This window comes from Momordica charantia, assembly GCF_013281855.1.
Source record: "Momordica charantia cultivar OHB3-1 chromosome 5 unlocalized genomic scaffold, Mcharantia_2.0 BLBB01000005.1, whole genome shotgun sequence".
NCBI lineage: Eukaryota > Viridiplantae > Streptophyta > Magnoliopsida > Cucurbitales > Cucurbitaceae > Momordica > Momordica charantia.
In genome coordinates this window covers 2,563,094-2,579,254 of record NW_028275163.1, presented here as the reverse complement: position 1 = coordinate 2,579,254, position 16,161 = coordinate 2,563,094, and the positions used below count along the sequence as shown (strand labels likewise).

At 34.2% G+C, this 16,161-nt stretch overlaps 2 protein-coding genes across 4 annotated transcripts; both read right to left on the bottom strand.

Moving 5' to 3' along the window:
* Positions 1–703: 703 nt before the first annotated feature.
* On the bottom strand, positions 704–4,556 carry MYB17 (myb domain protein 17). Of its 3 annotated transcripts, none has more exons than XM_022291605.2 (5): positions 4,397–4,556; positions 3,673–3,792; positions 3,038–3,248; positions 2,203–2,332; positions 704–1,714 (listed from the first exon to the last, which is right to left on the bottom strand). In XM_022291605.2, the coding sequence occupies exons 2-5, from the start codon at positions 3,673–3,675 to the stop codon at positions 1,066–1,068; spliced, it is 993 nt and encodes a 330-aa protein (XP_022147297.1). In that variant the 5' UTR covers positions 3,676–3,792; positions 4,397–4,556; the 3' UTR covers positions 704–1,065. The 3 variants fall into 3 exon arrangements, with proteins under 3 accessions (XP_022147297.1, XP_087980329.1, XP_022147298.1); XM_088124203.1 differs by having other exon boundaries at positions 3,673–3,788; positions 4,397–4,554; XM_022291606.2 differs by lacking the exon at positions 4,397–4,556 and adding an exon at positions 4,094–4,275.
* A 5,004-nt stretch (positions 4,557–9,560) lies between these two features.
* Positions 9,561–15,258, bottom strand: LOC111016315 (DEAD-box ATP-dependent RNA helicase 8). The gene is made up of 10 exons (XM_022291663.2): positions 14,525–15,258; positions 13,960–14,020; positions 13,524–13,758; positions 12,557–12,795; positions 11,937–12,188; positions 11,666–11,846; positions 11,338–11,426; positions 11,185–11,258; positions 10,984–11,101; positions 9,561–10,025 (listed from the first exon to the last, which is right to left on the bottom strand). Exons 1-9 carry the CDS (start codon positions 14,782–14,784, stop codon positions 11,023–11,025), a joined length of 1,470 nt encoding a protein of 489 aa, XP_022147355.1. The 5' UTR covers positions 14,785–15,258; the 3' UTR covers positions 9,561–10,025; positions 10,984–11,022.
* Positions 15,259–16,161: the final 903 nt, after the last annotated feature.

Below are 16,161 nucleotides of genomic sequence, written 5' to 3'. Positions count from 1 at the left end.
TCTTCTGTTCCTTCAGTTAGGAGCGCAAAAATTAAAGTTCAAAAGCTGATTTTCCAGACATTATGCATACCAATTTCCAGTCATGAGATTGTAGATAAAATAAAAACACTAAAAAAATTGGGTTAAATTACTATTTTTGTTTTGTAAACTTAAGTTTTTATTATTTTGTCTAGTTTAAGATATGATACAAAGTCAAACTTTCGCTCTAAAAAAGATAAAGAAGATAAAAATTAGTGTTAGGATTTTATTTTTATTGCTCGGTATTGGATCAATTAATGGTACATTTTATAGTATAATTCCACTAATTAAGAGATTAATAACATTTCAAACTTTTGATCTCGTAGTAACTATTTAGTTCCAGTACTTTTACATTAATAATAATTTAGTTCTTGAATTTTAGTAGGTAATAATTTAATCCTGTAATTTAAAAATTGTAACAATTTAATTCCTACCAAATTTTATTTTAACGAAAGTACATTAAACAAAACTTTTTTTTAACCCAATTTTTTTACTGGGTCTGAATTTCATATCTAACATGTTATATTCTACAAAGTTGTTCAGAAGTCTTTTTTCGAACTTCATTTTCCTGATTTGATGGGGGAGGGGATAGGTTTTTTGGATGAATTGGATGATCCAATAGGTAAACCTTAAATGATCGTAAAGTCTCCATTGATGGTTAAAACTTAGAAATTACTCAAAGAAATAGAATAAAGAGAGACAATTGGTAAAATATTAATAGATAGTCAGAATAGTGCTGAAAATAGATGGGAGTTAAAAGCACTTACATTAATCAGTGTATCATAATGGCTCTGCACTCGAAACCATATAATGCCTATCTACATACTGAACTTTGCCGCTGAGTAGAAATCCCTTTTGGCAACTGCTTTTTTTGTAAGCAGCAATGGAATGGAGATTCCACGAAGAGAAAACTGCTTCCTCAGCTTCAATTTCAAAGCACAAAAAATGGTTACATTACCCAATAGTGTTTGCTAACCAACCACAAAACTTGGACTTATCCTCTACTAGAGAGAGCTTTTATAGGGCAGATAAGAAGACACTTCCTTTCTACTGCTGATGCTGCGTTTTTATGTTGTTTTCTTCTAAGAAGCTCATGTCGTTGTTAATGGGGAAGTCCAGCAGCAGTTCTAATGCACTATCGGATGACTCCTCGAACTCGTTTGCACTCGATGAATCGGACTTGGACATCAGAATGCTAGCCATGGATTTGAAGTTTTTGTACTCAGTTTCTTCATTTTCATTGCTTTCCATGGCGGAGGAACCGGTGTAATCAAGTCCGTTATCGGTGGAGACAACGAAAACCGACTCGCATTTCATTGATGAGGATATGGGACTCTGGCTTTGGCATGTAGTTTTATCTTCCCTTGTGCACCTACGAAATGAATCACCAACTTCAGAGTTCCATATTTGGAGAAAGAAGTCAGAATCAGTTGTTCTTTCCATGGGGAGTGGGGTGAAGAGTGATGACTCCCTTGAAAGTCGAGCTTCGGCTTCGAGCCGAGCGCTCTCCCACTGTGCCATGTGCCTGGTGGCCGGGGATGCCGGTGCTGTAGAGGATGAGCAGCGAGAGCTGAAGGGTTCATGTGTCTGTGGATCAATGCCAATGCAAATAAGACGTTTCTTGAGGTGGGTGTTCCATAAGTTCTTGATTTCATTATCTGTTCTTCCTGGCAGTTGAGAAGCAATGGCAGCCCACCTGCAAAGAGTCTTGATCAGTAAAACTTCATCAACAACATTCATAACCGCAGCAAACAGTTGAAGAAGAGAAACAACATCAAAATCCCATCCTAAAACATGTTTTTGAACAAGTAGACGAGCAGAAATGTTGATGTTTATCCTGCTTTTCAAAAAAACACGAAACCGCAGCTAAGAAAGCAAACAATCGGTTCATATGACTAGTTTCAATACTTTCAATACTTAGCCTTGAGTTTTCTTGAAAGTGATTCCACTGGCCAAACACAGGCTAAACATCTCTCTACAGCCGAAGGTCAGCGAGAACTCAACTCTATTTGAATATTTAATTCATAATCATTTGAGTAGCACAACATATAGTCAAACATCAGACAAAAATTAAAGAAAAAATAATAATTAAATGGTAGTACAGAGGCGATTAGACAAAAGGTACCATAAATTTTAGCAGCCAAATCAATGGTGTCATTCAGGAAGGAAACAAAGAAGCATCACCTGTTTCCAAGGATACCATGGAGCTGAATAACAAGCTTCTCTTCCTCAGTAGTAAAGGGGCCACGTTTGATATCAGGTCTTAGATAGTTTGTCCACCTCAAACGGCAGCTCTTCCCACACCGTAGAAGACCTAAGATAAACACATCATGTAGACAGACCATCCTATTCAATGTGAGAGAGAGACAAATTAAATAAATGAAGAACATAAGACAATAATTGTTCCCTTCCAAGTTCCAACTGTGAGAAAATTTTGGGAGCATCCTATGAAGGAGAAACTAGGCTATTGAACAGAGTAAGTTTGGGTATAAATAATGTCCGGTCCTGGTCAATGGAGACGAAATCGAAACTAAAGGTAAATCGAAAGACCAGCGCTTCTTATGTTGAGGGATGGCTGAGGCAGGCAAGCATTCCTTGACAGGGGAAGAGTTTGCAGAACTGTTATGTCCTAGTTTAGCATCACTTGCCGGGCAACATAGAACGTTTATGCACACAAAAATTACCAGAACAGAAATTCCAAAATAATGCTAAAACATTTTTCTGCACATTGTTAGGTAACAAGGCACGGGACACAGCTGCTCTTAAATATGTGAGATCGATGAAAGGAGAAGAGTGGGAAAAATGGAAGAGTGTAAGGGAAAAGGGGCAGGGTAAAGGACCCAACTACTCAAGCTTCTTCTAATTATTCTTTTTTCTTTTCCCTTTTCCTTTTGTCACTCCATTTACAATAAATGTCGTAAGTTCTGAAGGAAGAAATCTGTTCCAAAAGTTATATTAAACAGAGACTGCAGAATGAGAGATGACAAGTGGAACTAGTGGAAAATTTGGATCACTAAACCTGCAAGCTTGGGGAGCGATCTCCAGCTTCCATGGCCATTGTTTTTCTTGATATAATTAATAAGGAGCTCATCTTCTTCTGATGTCCACGGCCCTTTCTTTAGCCCCTTTTTGTCACAACAAGGCGTCCTTCCCATCTCACACCTTTCAGTACCAGAGGCAGAGACACCGCCACCAGTGACCAGAGCGAGAGAAAAAAACCCAGATCCTCCCTTAAAGCATCAAATTTTCAGAAGAGAATTACAGAGGGGGGAGGAGGGAAGCCATGTGAAAGGAAAACATTATCTCAATCAATTGAAATAAAAAGAGGGAAATTAATGGCTATGTGAGTCTGAAGAGGAAGGACAAGAATCAGCTAGTTTCAAGCTGGTTATTGCAATAAATACTGACATGGTTGAGCATAGTAAGAATTGAATCATCATTGAAAGTAAAATTTGTCCAAAAAATTTGAGGGAGTTAATGCAGAGGTTTCTCATTCTGAGGTTTTAAAATTACGCACAACTGATATAAGAAATAAGCGAATAAGGAGAAGAATTTATTGCGGATTCTCACAATGCAGACTAGCATTTATTGAACAGAGAGAGATTTGAGACGCATTTAATATGATGAAAATGACATACAGAGTACGGGACATACCATGACAAGACCAGGCCTTCACCACTGCTCCCTTGGTGGGTCTTCTCAAATTTCCACTTCCCTCTTCCAATCTGATTGCTGGTTTCTTGCTAAAACTTCATAATCAGCAAACTTTCCTGCCTAATTTTAGCAGGAAATTCTAAATTGTGAGAAACCTCCCCCAGATTAAGATAATGTAAAATTACTAAACAGGCATATATGTGCCTGAAATACATAAATTCATCAACCATATTTTTTTCCTATCCAAAATTGAACAAACTTCTTTTGCGTATATTTTATTTAAGATCAGATTAGGAATTGTTCACTGATAATAAACGCCATTATAAACAAAAGACAAAGAATTCACATGATTTCAACTATAATCGAGGTCAAAAACGAGTCCAAACTAAATAATGTAAATCTCGAAACAGAACAGAGTTACCTTCATCTCACGGAGCAACCGAAAGTTGTCACAATAAATGCACAAGGAAAGAGAGAGAAAGACAAAAATTAAATGCCTCAATATCATTACTCCTTTTAGGAATCAGGTAAACGAGTTGAAATTGAACAAAACCGGAGAAAGATAAAGCGAAAAAAAAGCTGAGATTCGAGGGTATTAGTTTCAAACTCTGCGAGCATCGATCTGATGAAAAATCGAGAAGAAACCAAAAATCGAAAGAGAACAAACGAAATCTTTTCATATTTGTATGGATCTGTGGAATAAGAACGCAGAAATTTGACTCACCGCATAACAGGACGATGAGAAGGAAGACGACACGATTCAATCCATTGAAAGGTACCAGCACGAGCAGCTCTTGCGACTGCTGGTTCGAATTTGGCGCCATAAAAGCCAAACCAGAAATTGAGTTTCGTTGTTTCCACTTTTTTTTTCCTTATGTTTTTCTTTTTCCCATTTCTGAAGCTAAATATACAATTTTATGGAATTTCAATTAAGTCCCTTCAGTTCTTTAACATTTCTTATCAGTTTTTTTCTTAATAATAATATATTTTTTTTTTTTTGCAAAGGGAATAAAATAAAATAAATTTTATTTTAATAAATTTGTGTTTTCTTTTAGAATATTTCACAAAATTATGTTCCAATTTTAAATATAGAAATTATTTTCAGTTTTTGTCTTCTTCGTTTTTTTTTCCCCTAAAAAATGTTGGACAAAATTCTTCATTTTATCTTTCTAATTTCATGGAGCATTTATAAATATATATTGGGTTACTTGGGACAAACTGAAAAAAAAAAGTAAGGTTTATTAATTTTGCATTAGCATTAACAATAATAATAACTAATTAACTAAGTGCCCATTTGAAAACTATTTTATTTTGATTTTATGTTTTTTAATTAAACTTGTTAATATACCGCTTTCACCCGTATTTATTTGTTTTGTTGTCTATATTTTAGAAATGTTTTCAAATCTAACTAAATTTTGAAAATAAAAAATAATAATTTTTAAAAACTTATTTTTTTTTCCAAATTTGGTTAAGAATTCAAGTGTATTTTTTAAAATGTGAAAATATGTCAAATAAATTATGAGTAAACTAGCATAATTCTCAAAAATAGAAAACTAAAAATGAAATGTTTATCCAACCCGCCTAATATAAATAAATTCCAAGTATATATCAAACTACTACAATTTACTATAATAATTAATATTCCCCGTTAATTAGGATGGATGAAACGCTTTCGAAGAGTGAGATTAATGAATTTAGTGTTTAGAGCTGGTGAACTCATCCAATATGTACTTTATGTTAGAACAAAGAAGAGAAATCCACAATGTAGGAATTCATCTTTGTACTTAGGATACAAATTCATATGCAAACTTTAAGAAGTACTTCAAGAATCACAAGTATTTTTTAAAAACTTTCTACGAATTAAAAAAAAATTGATTCTATCTTTCTCATTTATCTCGAATCGAAGAATTAGTTATGTTAATGTCGGTTTAGAACAAGGTTTCAAAAGAAATGACCTTTCCTATCTCATGCAATTTGGTATCCATTTTAATTGGTTGATCATTTTTTATATGGGTCCATATTAGGGGTGAAATTACCCCATCAAAGTCTCATCAACTAAGTTGAGGAAGCGACATAGGTCAAGCCACCTAGATCATACCGTTCGGATTGAACCATCCAACCAGACTGGAGCTAACCGAGTTGGTTCGTCCGAACCAACTCAAGAAGACTCATTCACCAAATAAGAGGAGAGACATATTGCACGAGGTATACTCTCACAACTCTACTCTTATTACTCTCAATGAAATTCTTTGCTAACTTAGGCATTAGAGTGTATCGGGCTTAGCACCACCATGGTGTGTGCAGTTTTCTTTATGTGTAGGTGCTAGCCGTAGCTATTGACGCTAGAGACTGAAACCACATTTCTGCATCAACAGTTCATATCATCCATATGCTCAATTATGCAACCATTTATGGTTAAACGATGATGATATAGGAGTATCACATATTATTTCATTTAGTACTCGAGTCACCTAATTACCCTCGAGTCCTTCACATGGGAGGACTTGGGTATGCCCTATCAAACCTTTATGAGTTCAATTCAAATAACTTGACAAATACACGTTTGGTGGCACGCTCCTACTTTATGATAACCATCTTTACTTGAATTCTACCAAACGAATATATTCTCATAGAGTAGATAGCCTTTTTGTCTGCGATAAAAAAAAATTTACTCAGAAATTTACTCATGTCATCGAATAAACTCAACCAATCATGCACGATTTTGTCTTCAAGACTCATCACACGTTCTTCCAAAATTTTATGCCTATGATTGTTCATTTATCATACTTAATATGATAACATTTGAATTCACTAAGAGATTCGTCAATAATAAAAAAAACACGTGAATGAGCGTTTGAGTTATTTTTTACAAACACCACCACTTATGTTATTCAACTTCTCTAACAAAAAAATCACTTAAACTCAACCTTATAATTTGATTTTTCTTTTCCAGAAAACTTGTAAAATTGTAACATTAATATTCACTTTAGAAAATGTTAAAAAAAAAACAAAAATCATACCAACAACATAACTCAGTAATTAAATCATCTTGCTTCTTTTTTAGATGTCCAAGATTCAATCTCTCATCATTACATCTATTGTACTAAAAAAATCCGTTTTAATTATTGCATATTTTTTATAAGAGAGAGTATTAGAATGTTCTCATTCGAACTTATATCAAATAATAAGACATTTATTGTTTTATAAAAATCGTGAGAAAAAAAAATTATATATAAAAAGGTTTTGAATTAAAAGAGAATAGTCAAAATAGATTATTAAAGAAGGGAAAGGCCCTAAAATAATGTCAGTCAATGAGAAGTCAAAATTGTTGCTTCGCATTTAATGCCATCTCTTTTCTTCTTATCTTTTTCTTTTCTTTAAATTAATTTTCATTTTATTTGACAGAAAGGGTTTTTAAGAACAATATCAACATAAAAATTATTTCAGAAAAGTACAGTTTGTCCCATCAATGAGTATTTCAACTTCAAAAAAAAAAATTAATTAGAAAAAATGTTACCCTCTTCAAATTAAGTTGGAATTATCTCATCTAGAATGTTTATTTATCCCACCCATGGTATAGTATTAGGCTAAATAAACGTTTTAGTCTTTACTGTTTTTTTTTAATTGGGCCTTTAAAAGGTTTCAATTTAGTCTTTTTAGTTTTTTTAATTATTATTTAATTTCTCATCGATGGTAAATAAATTTATATGGCTTAGTACTTTATGAATTTGAAGGAAGGAAGTTGTAGAAATTTCTAGTTTTCTTGTTTGATGACCTTTCTTCTTCTCTAAATTTCCACTAATCTCACTGAGTATTGTATTTTGTAAGTCTAACGTCAAGTAATTTTAACATTCACCAACAGTGAATAACTAAATTGAAAATTTTTAAACAATAGAAACTAAAACATATATTTAGCCGAATAGAAATTCAATTTTTTTGACCGACCATTATGGTTTGGTCTATTGTGTAAAGGTAACTTCAATTGAATCCGACAATACAATTTGAATTTCGTAAAATATAATAGAAAAATTAGTGACAAAGGTATTGGTATAATTCACCTCAGGGATGATTTTGTTCATGGACGCAAACCAAAAGTCCTGTCTAACATCGATAGAGATGTTTTTATCACTCAGTAACGTGAATCGATCGTTGTATCTCTAATATTTTCTAATGAAATTGGAGGGAAAAAAATTAGTTAAGTACTTTTTCTAAAAGCAACTTTAAAATTTTCTAAAATAAATTTGACCACGTGAGAGAGAACATCATAATGAGTTTCAAAAAATAATTTAGTTGAAAGTCATTTTCACTACCTAAAATTCATTTAAAATTCACTCCAAATGAACGCCATTCATGCTCAGTTATAATAACTGAGAGTACAAATAGAAAGGACACTAAAGTGCAAAATTTATAATGATGGAGAGTGTGCATATAATAAAGGTGTAATAATTGAAACCATATGAATAAAGATTAAATAACCTTTAATGTTTTTTATTTGGATTTCCAGTCAAATCTTATAATGATGCTGATTTTTTTTTTTTTTTTTTTTTTGGAGATTGCACTGATTTTAATTCACAGCCACATCTACTAAAATGTTTGAATTTTGACCTATGTGTTGGTTTTATTTTATTAGGTCTTTTGAAATATTGCCAATTAGTTCAACAGAAAGGTCTGCAATCCTATTCAATAATTTTTGTAATAATTGAGACATTTATCAAAGATTCCAGATAATTATTTACAAAGTGACATTCTAGATGGTCTTTGCTCCTGTGGATTAGGCAAACACAAAAATCTAGCTAAGTTTTTGTTTAGATATAAAATTTCAAATTACAAGGAGGAATTCTATTTTTATCCTTGAACTGGCAATATGAGACTATTTTAATCCTAAACTTTCAATTTTATCATATTAAACTTTAGAATTATTATATATGTATGTATATGTATGCATTCGAGTACATGGAATTGATTCGAGTCCAGTGAAAACACTGAAATTGGATTTTTTCTGAAATTTGTAAATTCAACTTAAGAGTTGATCTTTTGCATCAACTCGATAAAGCTTAATTTTGTGCATTTATTAGTTCGAGCATAATGTTTTTGAAGTTGGTAGTTTAAAGAGGCTAATCCAAATTAGTGTAAACATGAGGTAAAAATTATAAAGGTTATACAAGTTTAACAATCAATTTCATTAAATTGAACGATTCTATTACTTGTTTCTCGTTTCTAATTTTCTTAAGAAATCTAAACATTTTACAACTAACAATCAAAACAAGTTTTTTCTTTCTTGTTCCCATTTCCAATTTATTTCAAAACATAAATAAGATGCTTGAGCCATGCAAAACGTTACCAAATGGATATCTATATTGTTTAAAAACTTGCAAACCATAGCAATTAATTTTAGGTTAAATAAACCATTTATACCTTATGGTTCGCTCTTGTTGTCTCGTTAAAATTTGAGATTTGACCAAACTAAGAGGAATAAATTAAACCTTAACCTTAAAAAAATAAATATACCAATTGCATCAATACCGTCGTAATGTAGAGCTTCATAGATTTTGTAAAACTCGAAAAACAAAAGGGAATAGATATGAAGATGTAATATTATACTACAAACATAAATACCTGTGTTCCAGAAAAGCAGAGACAGGCAGGAGATGGCCTCAGCAATAAATTCAGCTCCAGGGCTCACTGTCGGTAAAAGCCAAGGCCAAGGGTTGCGTGGAAACCTCAGCTTTCTTCTGTCGGCGGCGACCCTAAAGGCATTTAATAAAAATAGCAGCTCAAAAACTCCCACATTTTTCCTATTGGAACACGTGGCACATGGACCCCACCAACTGAAGAAACTAGTCCTGACCTGTTTGTTTAAAAGAAACAGCCCATTTGGCAAAAATCCATTATGCAAGCAGCAACCTTGTCCATTGGAACTTAAAATGAAGGTATTTGAAACAACTTGAGGGGGGAAGAAGAAACTGCAGTCTATAAAAGAAGGGTGGGGGATGGGGGGATGACACTTTTTTCTTAAGGATTACAGTACATCCAGAAACTTGGAAGAGAGCAAACGACGAGAAAAGACGAAACTTAAAACAGAAACAAACAGGTCAGTTGATGACGAAGACGATGATAAAAATAAGCCAAATAACTGGGGGGGCACCCAGAATTCATCCGTCTGGGAATTTTATAGATGAGCCAGTCTACATTCTATCCTAATCTCCTGTTAATGTCTTCAGGCCTATAGCTTTCTAACTAATAGTAGGGTTCCAAGCCAACATTCTGCACAAGCTGAGTCGGTCGTCTTCTGTGATGATATTGACTCGAAAACATGTCCTCCGTCGTAGCCAGATCACCGTTCTTCTGACGAGCTTCATTGACCAAAAAAAACAAAACCCAAAAGGGAAAAGAAAACCATCAATGAATTCAGTCAGTTACATGTATGAGATGAATAACTACAGGTACTTAATTAAATTGATACGCGCTAATCATGTTCCACAGTTCTCATATTGGAACTTTGTACTGAATTATCATTCGGAGGAAAAAGTTAGACCAACATGAAACCAAAGATATTGCAAGAATATCGTCCCCTGCAATCTTATTACGAGAAGTATTTAACATAATTATTCAGAAATAGAAACCATTCATTTAGCAAGATGCGCTTTGTCAATTGTTCACTTCTAACCATAATAGAAATTGAAAAAAACAACATTTCAATCAACGACTGCCATCCCCATATGAATGTATTGATATTACCTAATGCATGGTCCAAGTATGTTGGAATTCTTGTTTTTATGTTAATCAAAACTGTTATAATTTGCAACAGTGTAGTATGCAGGTCAGTAATGGGTCACTGGCGGTAAATAACAAAATATGGACTTACCTGCCCAGTGCCCAGAAACACTAAGATAACCAAACCACAATAACTAAACAACAGTATTACAGGAAAATAAAGCAATAAGAATGCTACGCCATTACCATATTTCAAAAACTCAGTCCCTAGGTCTCATAATCGTATCTCTTTTGGCATCTATCCAAAAAGTAATGGTAGGGTAAGTATGGAACCATTTACACTTATCCTATAATATTATTACCAAGATGAACATTTAATGTTATTCAATGACCATAAATGACCAAGAGGCAGGAAATTGAAGCTGTTTAATACAGCAATGATGACCCACAAATTTAAAATATAATTGAACTTGACTGCATTTTTACCACCACACAACATGCTTCTATATTACAAGTACTTCCAAATATAAGTATACAAATGCATATACATACAAACATCCATACAAGGAGAATTAAGAAGCCCATTTTGGTTCTTACCTGCCAATGTGTACCCTGGGATCCAATGTCCACCACAAATTACCGGCAGTAGATTGCCTGGTCAATATGGGGTGGGATTTGTTTTATTTCCGTCCCAAGTTCTTGTTCAATCCTGTACCTGTTGTATGAAAAATCACGTTTCAATGCATCTGAATGTATGATGATGGCAGTAAACTAAAATATCCTTTAAAAAATACATACAAATTGAAACGATCCTCATAGGTGATTAAATTCACAGCTAAGCCAAGATGTCCAAACCTTCCAGATCGCCCAACCTGCAAGTGAAAACAATTATTAAAAGATATGAGAATAGGCACATCAAAAGATTCAACAGGAACTGAAAGTGACACGTACCCTATGTAGATATGTCTCTGAATTCTTGGGAAAATCAAAGTTAATAACGACATTTACTGCTTGAATGTCTATTCCTCTTGTAAATAAATCTGCAGTTGTGTCCCATATGAAAAGAAATTAGTTGAGGACAAGTGGGATGGTGAATTTTGCCTTCTCATGGTAAAACAATCCAAAAAAATAAGTAAAAGATAGCACATTCAGAAAGAGAAAAAAGAAAAATGTACAGTTCAACAAGATGCAAATATATTATAAAGGATGTTTCATGTAAAAAAATATAGTTTGTGTACGCATGCATGCATGTATAATCATGCACACACAAATGACATACCAGTACAAACAAGATTTCTACATGCACCATTTCGGAAGTCATGAAATACTCTGTTGCGATGATCTTGCAGCATCTTTGCATGAATATAGAAACAAGAATAACCAAGTTCTGTTATTTTCTTGGCTAACAACTCAACTCGATTTACCGAATTGCAGAAGATAATTGACTGGTTAATTTGCAGCTGCAGATAGAAACATAACTAAATGATTTACCCAGGAAAAGAGAATGTAGGGAAGGCAACCAAGTAAAAGAGGCTTGCTTGGAATCAAACCTTAGAGAAAAGAGTATTAAGGCAGTGAACTTTTTGTCTTTCTTCAACAAATGCATAGAATTGGGTGATACCCTTTAGAGTGAGCTCATCCATTAAGTTTATAATATAGGGCTTGTGAAGATATCTATCTTTGAAGTCCTTCACAGTTACAGGAAAGGTTGCGGAATACATAAGAATCTGCCGATTAGCAGGCAAAAAGCGAATCAGCTGCTCTATTGAGGGTTGGAACTCTGGAGACAAGAGCTTGTCGGCCTGAGAAACAGAACAAAAAAAGGATTAGCATTTCAAAATTTGTTACCTACATAAAAGATTATAATTCCTACTCATACAACATACAGAAATTTTTACAATTTGGGAGTTGTAAGATTTTCTTGCATTTAATTCCTTCACATCATTCTCGAGAACATAGGAATGGAAATACAATTAATACTAATATCCTTGTCGCTCAAGACAAAAAAGTTCAATCTATATACTCATACAAACGCTCAGCTTGCACAACCCTGCGGCACAATATTACAAGACAGATTCATACTGAAAAATAAAAAGACATTGAAATCAAAGCCACTCATTCATGAATTCCAGAAGCTAAATTTAATTGCATTCACATCTCAGGTATTCACCTCATCCATGATAAGCATAGAACAGTCCTTCAGTACACAGACACCTTTTTTTGCAAGATCTAATATCCTTCCAGGAGTTCCAACTAATAAATGAACTGGTTGATATAATCGCATGATATCATCCTTTAAACTGGTACCACCCGTTGTAACCATAACTTGAATATTCAAATTCTTTCCGAGTTCCTTACAAACTTGTGAAGTTTGAAGAGCCAACTCTCGAGTCGGTACGAGGATAACAACTGTCCATATAAAGGGAAAAAACAAATGTCAAAAAAATAACAGAACAAACCGAGAAGGGATTAAGCTGAAGGAAAGATTTCCATAGAAATGTGGCATAACAGCTATTAATACGAGTGACCATGCATGAAAAAATAACCGCTCATCTTCAATGACTCAGCAGAATGACAGATGTTAAAAATTATAGCAATAGTATAAATTACTACTGTGGAAAAAAAATAATAGTGGTTGAAATTAGGACAAGCCAGAGAAAAGATATCCACCTTCAACATTTCTTTAGATCATGAGGGTGGACATACTGAGTAGGTCGTGCATGGAACTCAAGTGGCTGGTTGTGTGGAGGGGTGGGTTTTTGGTGGGAAAGAATGGAATCCATCTCAAGGATTTACAACTTGCGGTGATGCTTATATTTTTTCTTTTTGGACATTAACAAGCTAGTGTTTTCATATCTTAGATATATCCAGAAGACCGTGAGAGCAATACTCAAGAAGAGCACCAGCTTTGCAGCCAGCATTAATGCCTAGTGGAGGAACTGTACAACACAGCTATAAAGTTTTTCTATCAAATTTCTTGCGTGATAAAAACTTGGATAAGCGTTGCAAATGTTTGGGATGGTAATCATGCAAATTGACATTTGAAGTTTAAAAGGAATCTCATCAATTTGAAATTTAGAGAACAGATCCATCTTTAAACATAATATGAGATTGGCAAGAGCAGGTCAAGAACAAACCTTGGATTACATTGTTATCCTGATCAATCTTTTCCAATGCGGGAATGCAAAATGCAGCGGTCTTTCCAGTTCCATTCTTTGCTCTAGCAAGAATATCACTGCCAGTTAAAGCAATTGGAATACTTTCTTCTTGAATGGGAGATGGTCTTTCAAAGCCTTTCTCGTAGATTCCCATGAGTAATTCACGTTTTAGAAAATAGTCCTCAAATTCATTTCCTTTGGTAGCCGTCACATCCTGGAATTGGATAATGGGCAGATTAGATGCTGACAAAATTAGCCACTTTCTTATACAGAGGCCCGTGAGTATTTCCAGTTTGCATGAGCATTAAAGAAAACAAACTGAAGAAACAGAATGACATAATAACAATAATCTGGCATGCCTGGGTATATGGATTAATCAGAGCATTGAGTCATTAGAGGATCATTAGAAGGATACCTCGGTTTTATACCGTGTATCAGGTGGTGGAATCTTTAACCTTGCCTTCCAATCTTGTGAGCTACATGGAAAAGGAGAAATTAATCGATAATAATAATCATTTTCGATGCACGCCAAGCAATACAATTAACTGTACCAAAATTCAAAACCTTTCATGTTGATAAAAGATATTTTATAAGATATAAAAGTTTCCTAACATAAGAATGTTGACCTATATACAAAATCCTCTGTCAAAAGAAATAAGTGCAAAATACCACAAGTGGCACCCAGAAAAAAGAAATGAAACAAAGAGCGGAGACCCTAAAATTTTGACTATACCCGATGCTTATTACGCTAGATACAGAGAGACGGAGAATCGGATCCGCCAGAATAACAAAATTAACTATGGGGCCCCCTTCTACATAAAATCAAACATACACACGCATCTCATTCCCACATCATAACTCAGGCCCCGAAATGGTGGTATGAGCATACAGAGCGATGAATCCCATCATCTTATACACATGCCCCATAAAAAATAATGCATTAACGGAAACATAAAGTCTTTCGTGTATTTAACACGAACCTCGAGTCAACAGCCTCCGACTGCACGGTCTTCTCAACCTCGTCAACGCCGGTATCGGCAGGAGCGCCACCTAACTGGTTCCTTTTCAGCCATTGTTGGTGTTGTTGGAGCTGTTGGTGCTGGTGATACTGCTGATTCGGCGCCAAATTTCTTTGTACGTATTGCTGCTGGTGTGGTCTTGACTGAAACGAAGGGCTCGCATTCATGCCTCCGCCTCGCCCAGCGCCGATCCCGGGTGGATACCTTCCCCTATTGTTCATCACTAGTCACACTGATCAAGACTCGCGACCCTAACGACGTTCAAAAAAAAGCGGGAGCTAGGGTTTCCGATCGAATGATTGAATGACGACAAAATAAAGAAGAAATCTTACGAAAACTACCAAGAAGATCGAAGAAGGAAATAATCGACTACAAAAGGTTCCGCTCAAGTTCACTAACGAAGCCTACAATTTATACATGACCAAAAATCCGCTAGTTCTCGTATTGGCGGGGCGGATAAAAGGCAAATCTGAAGACGAAAAATGGAACAAAAGAAACGAAAAAAACCGGAGAAATTTGTACAGATCTAGGTCTAGAAATGGCAGAAATTGCAGTAATGGAAGAAATTTACAGAGCAATGAAGTAGAGATTTTGATCGTAGAGCCCGCGGCGGATTCAGACGAAGGCGAGAGCGGCCGGATTTTTCTTTCGTCAATGTTGTTTGGGTCGTTTGACGATGGAGTGGAAGTTACTATCGGAGAGCTCCTAGGGCATCCGAGGAAGTGGGTCTACCAATTTGCAGAATGGTCCTTCTTTAACTTTTTATTTGCATATAGAGACTGAAAGATTCTTTTATTTTCACTTATTTCACGTTTTCTGTCCTTGTTGATTAATTTTATAATGTTGTTCAATAATTTGGAGGATTATTCCATTGCCCTCTCATTTTCCTTCTTAAATTAGTCTTGAATCTTGACATTATCCTTTGCTGTGTTTTTTTTTCCCTAAGAAATGCTTATCTATTATTTTTTATCTTAATATAGTTTCAAAAATGGTTTTTTAATCTAGTTTTTAAAACAAAAGTCTCAATTCAATTTTTGAATGTTTATTTAAATTCGTACTTCTATTTTTTTTTATTTAGTATAACAAATATGGAAATGAGAAAATATTTTAACCAGTGAACTATGTTCATATTTACCGTAATTAATTCAAACATTTCAAATTTCTAATACATGTAATCAATGGACATTTAACACATATGTGATGTTATTTATTTGGGAAAAACAAATGAGGAGGAGTATCTTTACTAAAAATGATTAAATAAAGTAAATGGGTTTCATGTTAAATGTCCATTGGGCAACGTGCTCTATCAGCATGAAAGTGTTGCTGACAAGGCATGACCTTTTTTTTTCTTTTTTGGAAAGCCATGAGCTTTGTGAATCCATTCAATTGTTTTTTATATATATTTTTCTTTACCATTAATAAGATAATCATCCAAATAGAAAACACTAGTTTATTGTCATGAAGAAGAAGAAGAAGGAAAAAATAAATAAAAATTATCCCACAAGACATTCAACATGGTAGTGCATTTATTCGGAAAAAAAAATTATATATATATGTGGTAGTGCATTCTAATTATCGGACAAAATTGAAACCAAGTC

Excerpts from the sequence above, each read along its gene's own strand:
- MYB17 (XM_022291605.2), bottom strand. Across the intron at positions 2,333-3,037 it reads ATCGCTCCCCAAGCTTGCAG|GTCTTCTACGGTGTGGGAAG; the intron begins GTTTAGTGATCC and ends TGTTTATCTTAG. Across the intron at positions 1,715-2,202 it reads CATGGTATCCTTGGAAACAG|GTGGGCTGCCATTGCTTCTC; the intron begins GTGATGCTTCTT and ends GACTCTTTGCAG.
- LOC111016315 (XM_022291663.2), bottom strand. The coding sequence starts at position 14,784 with ATGAACAATAGGGGAAGGTATCCACCCGGGATCGGCGCTGGGCGAGGC. Across the intron at positions 13,759-13,959 it reads ATACACGGTATAAAACCGAG|GATGTGACGGCTACCAAAGG; the intron begins GTATCCTTCTAA and ends ATCCAATTCCAG. Across the intron at positions 11,259-11,337 it reads CAGAGACATATCTACATAGG|GTTGGGCGATCTGGAAGGTT; the intron begins GTACGTGTCACT and ends TTTCACTTGCAG.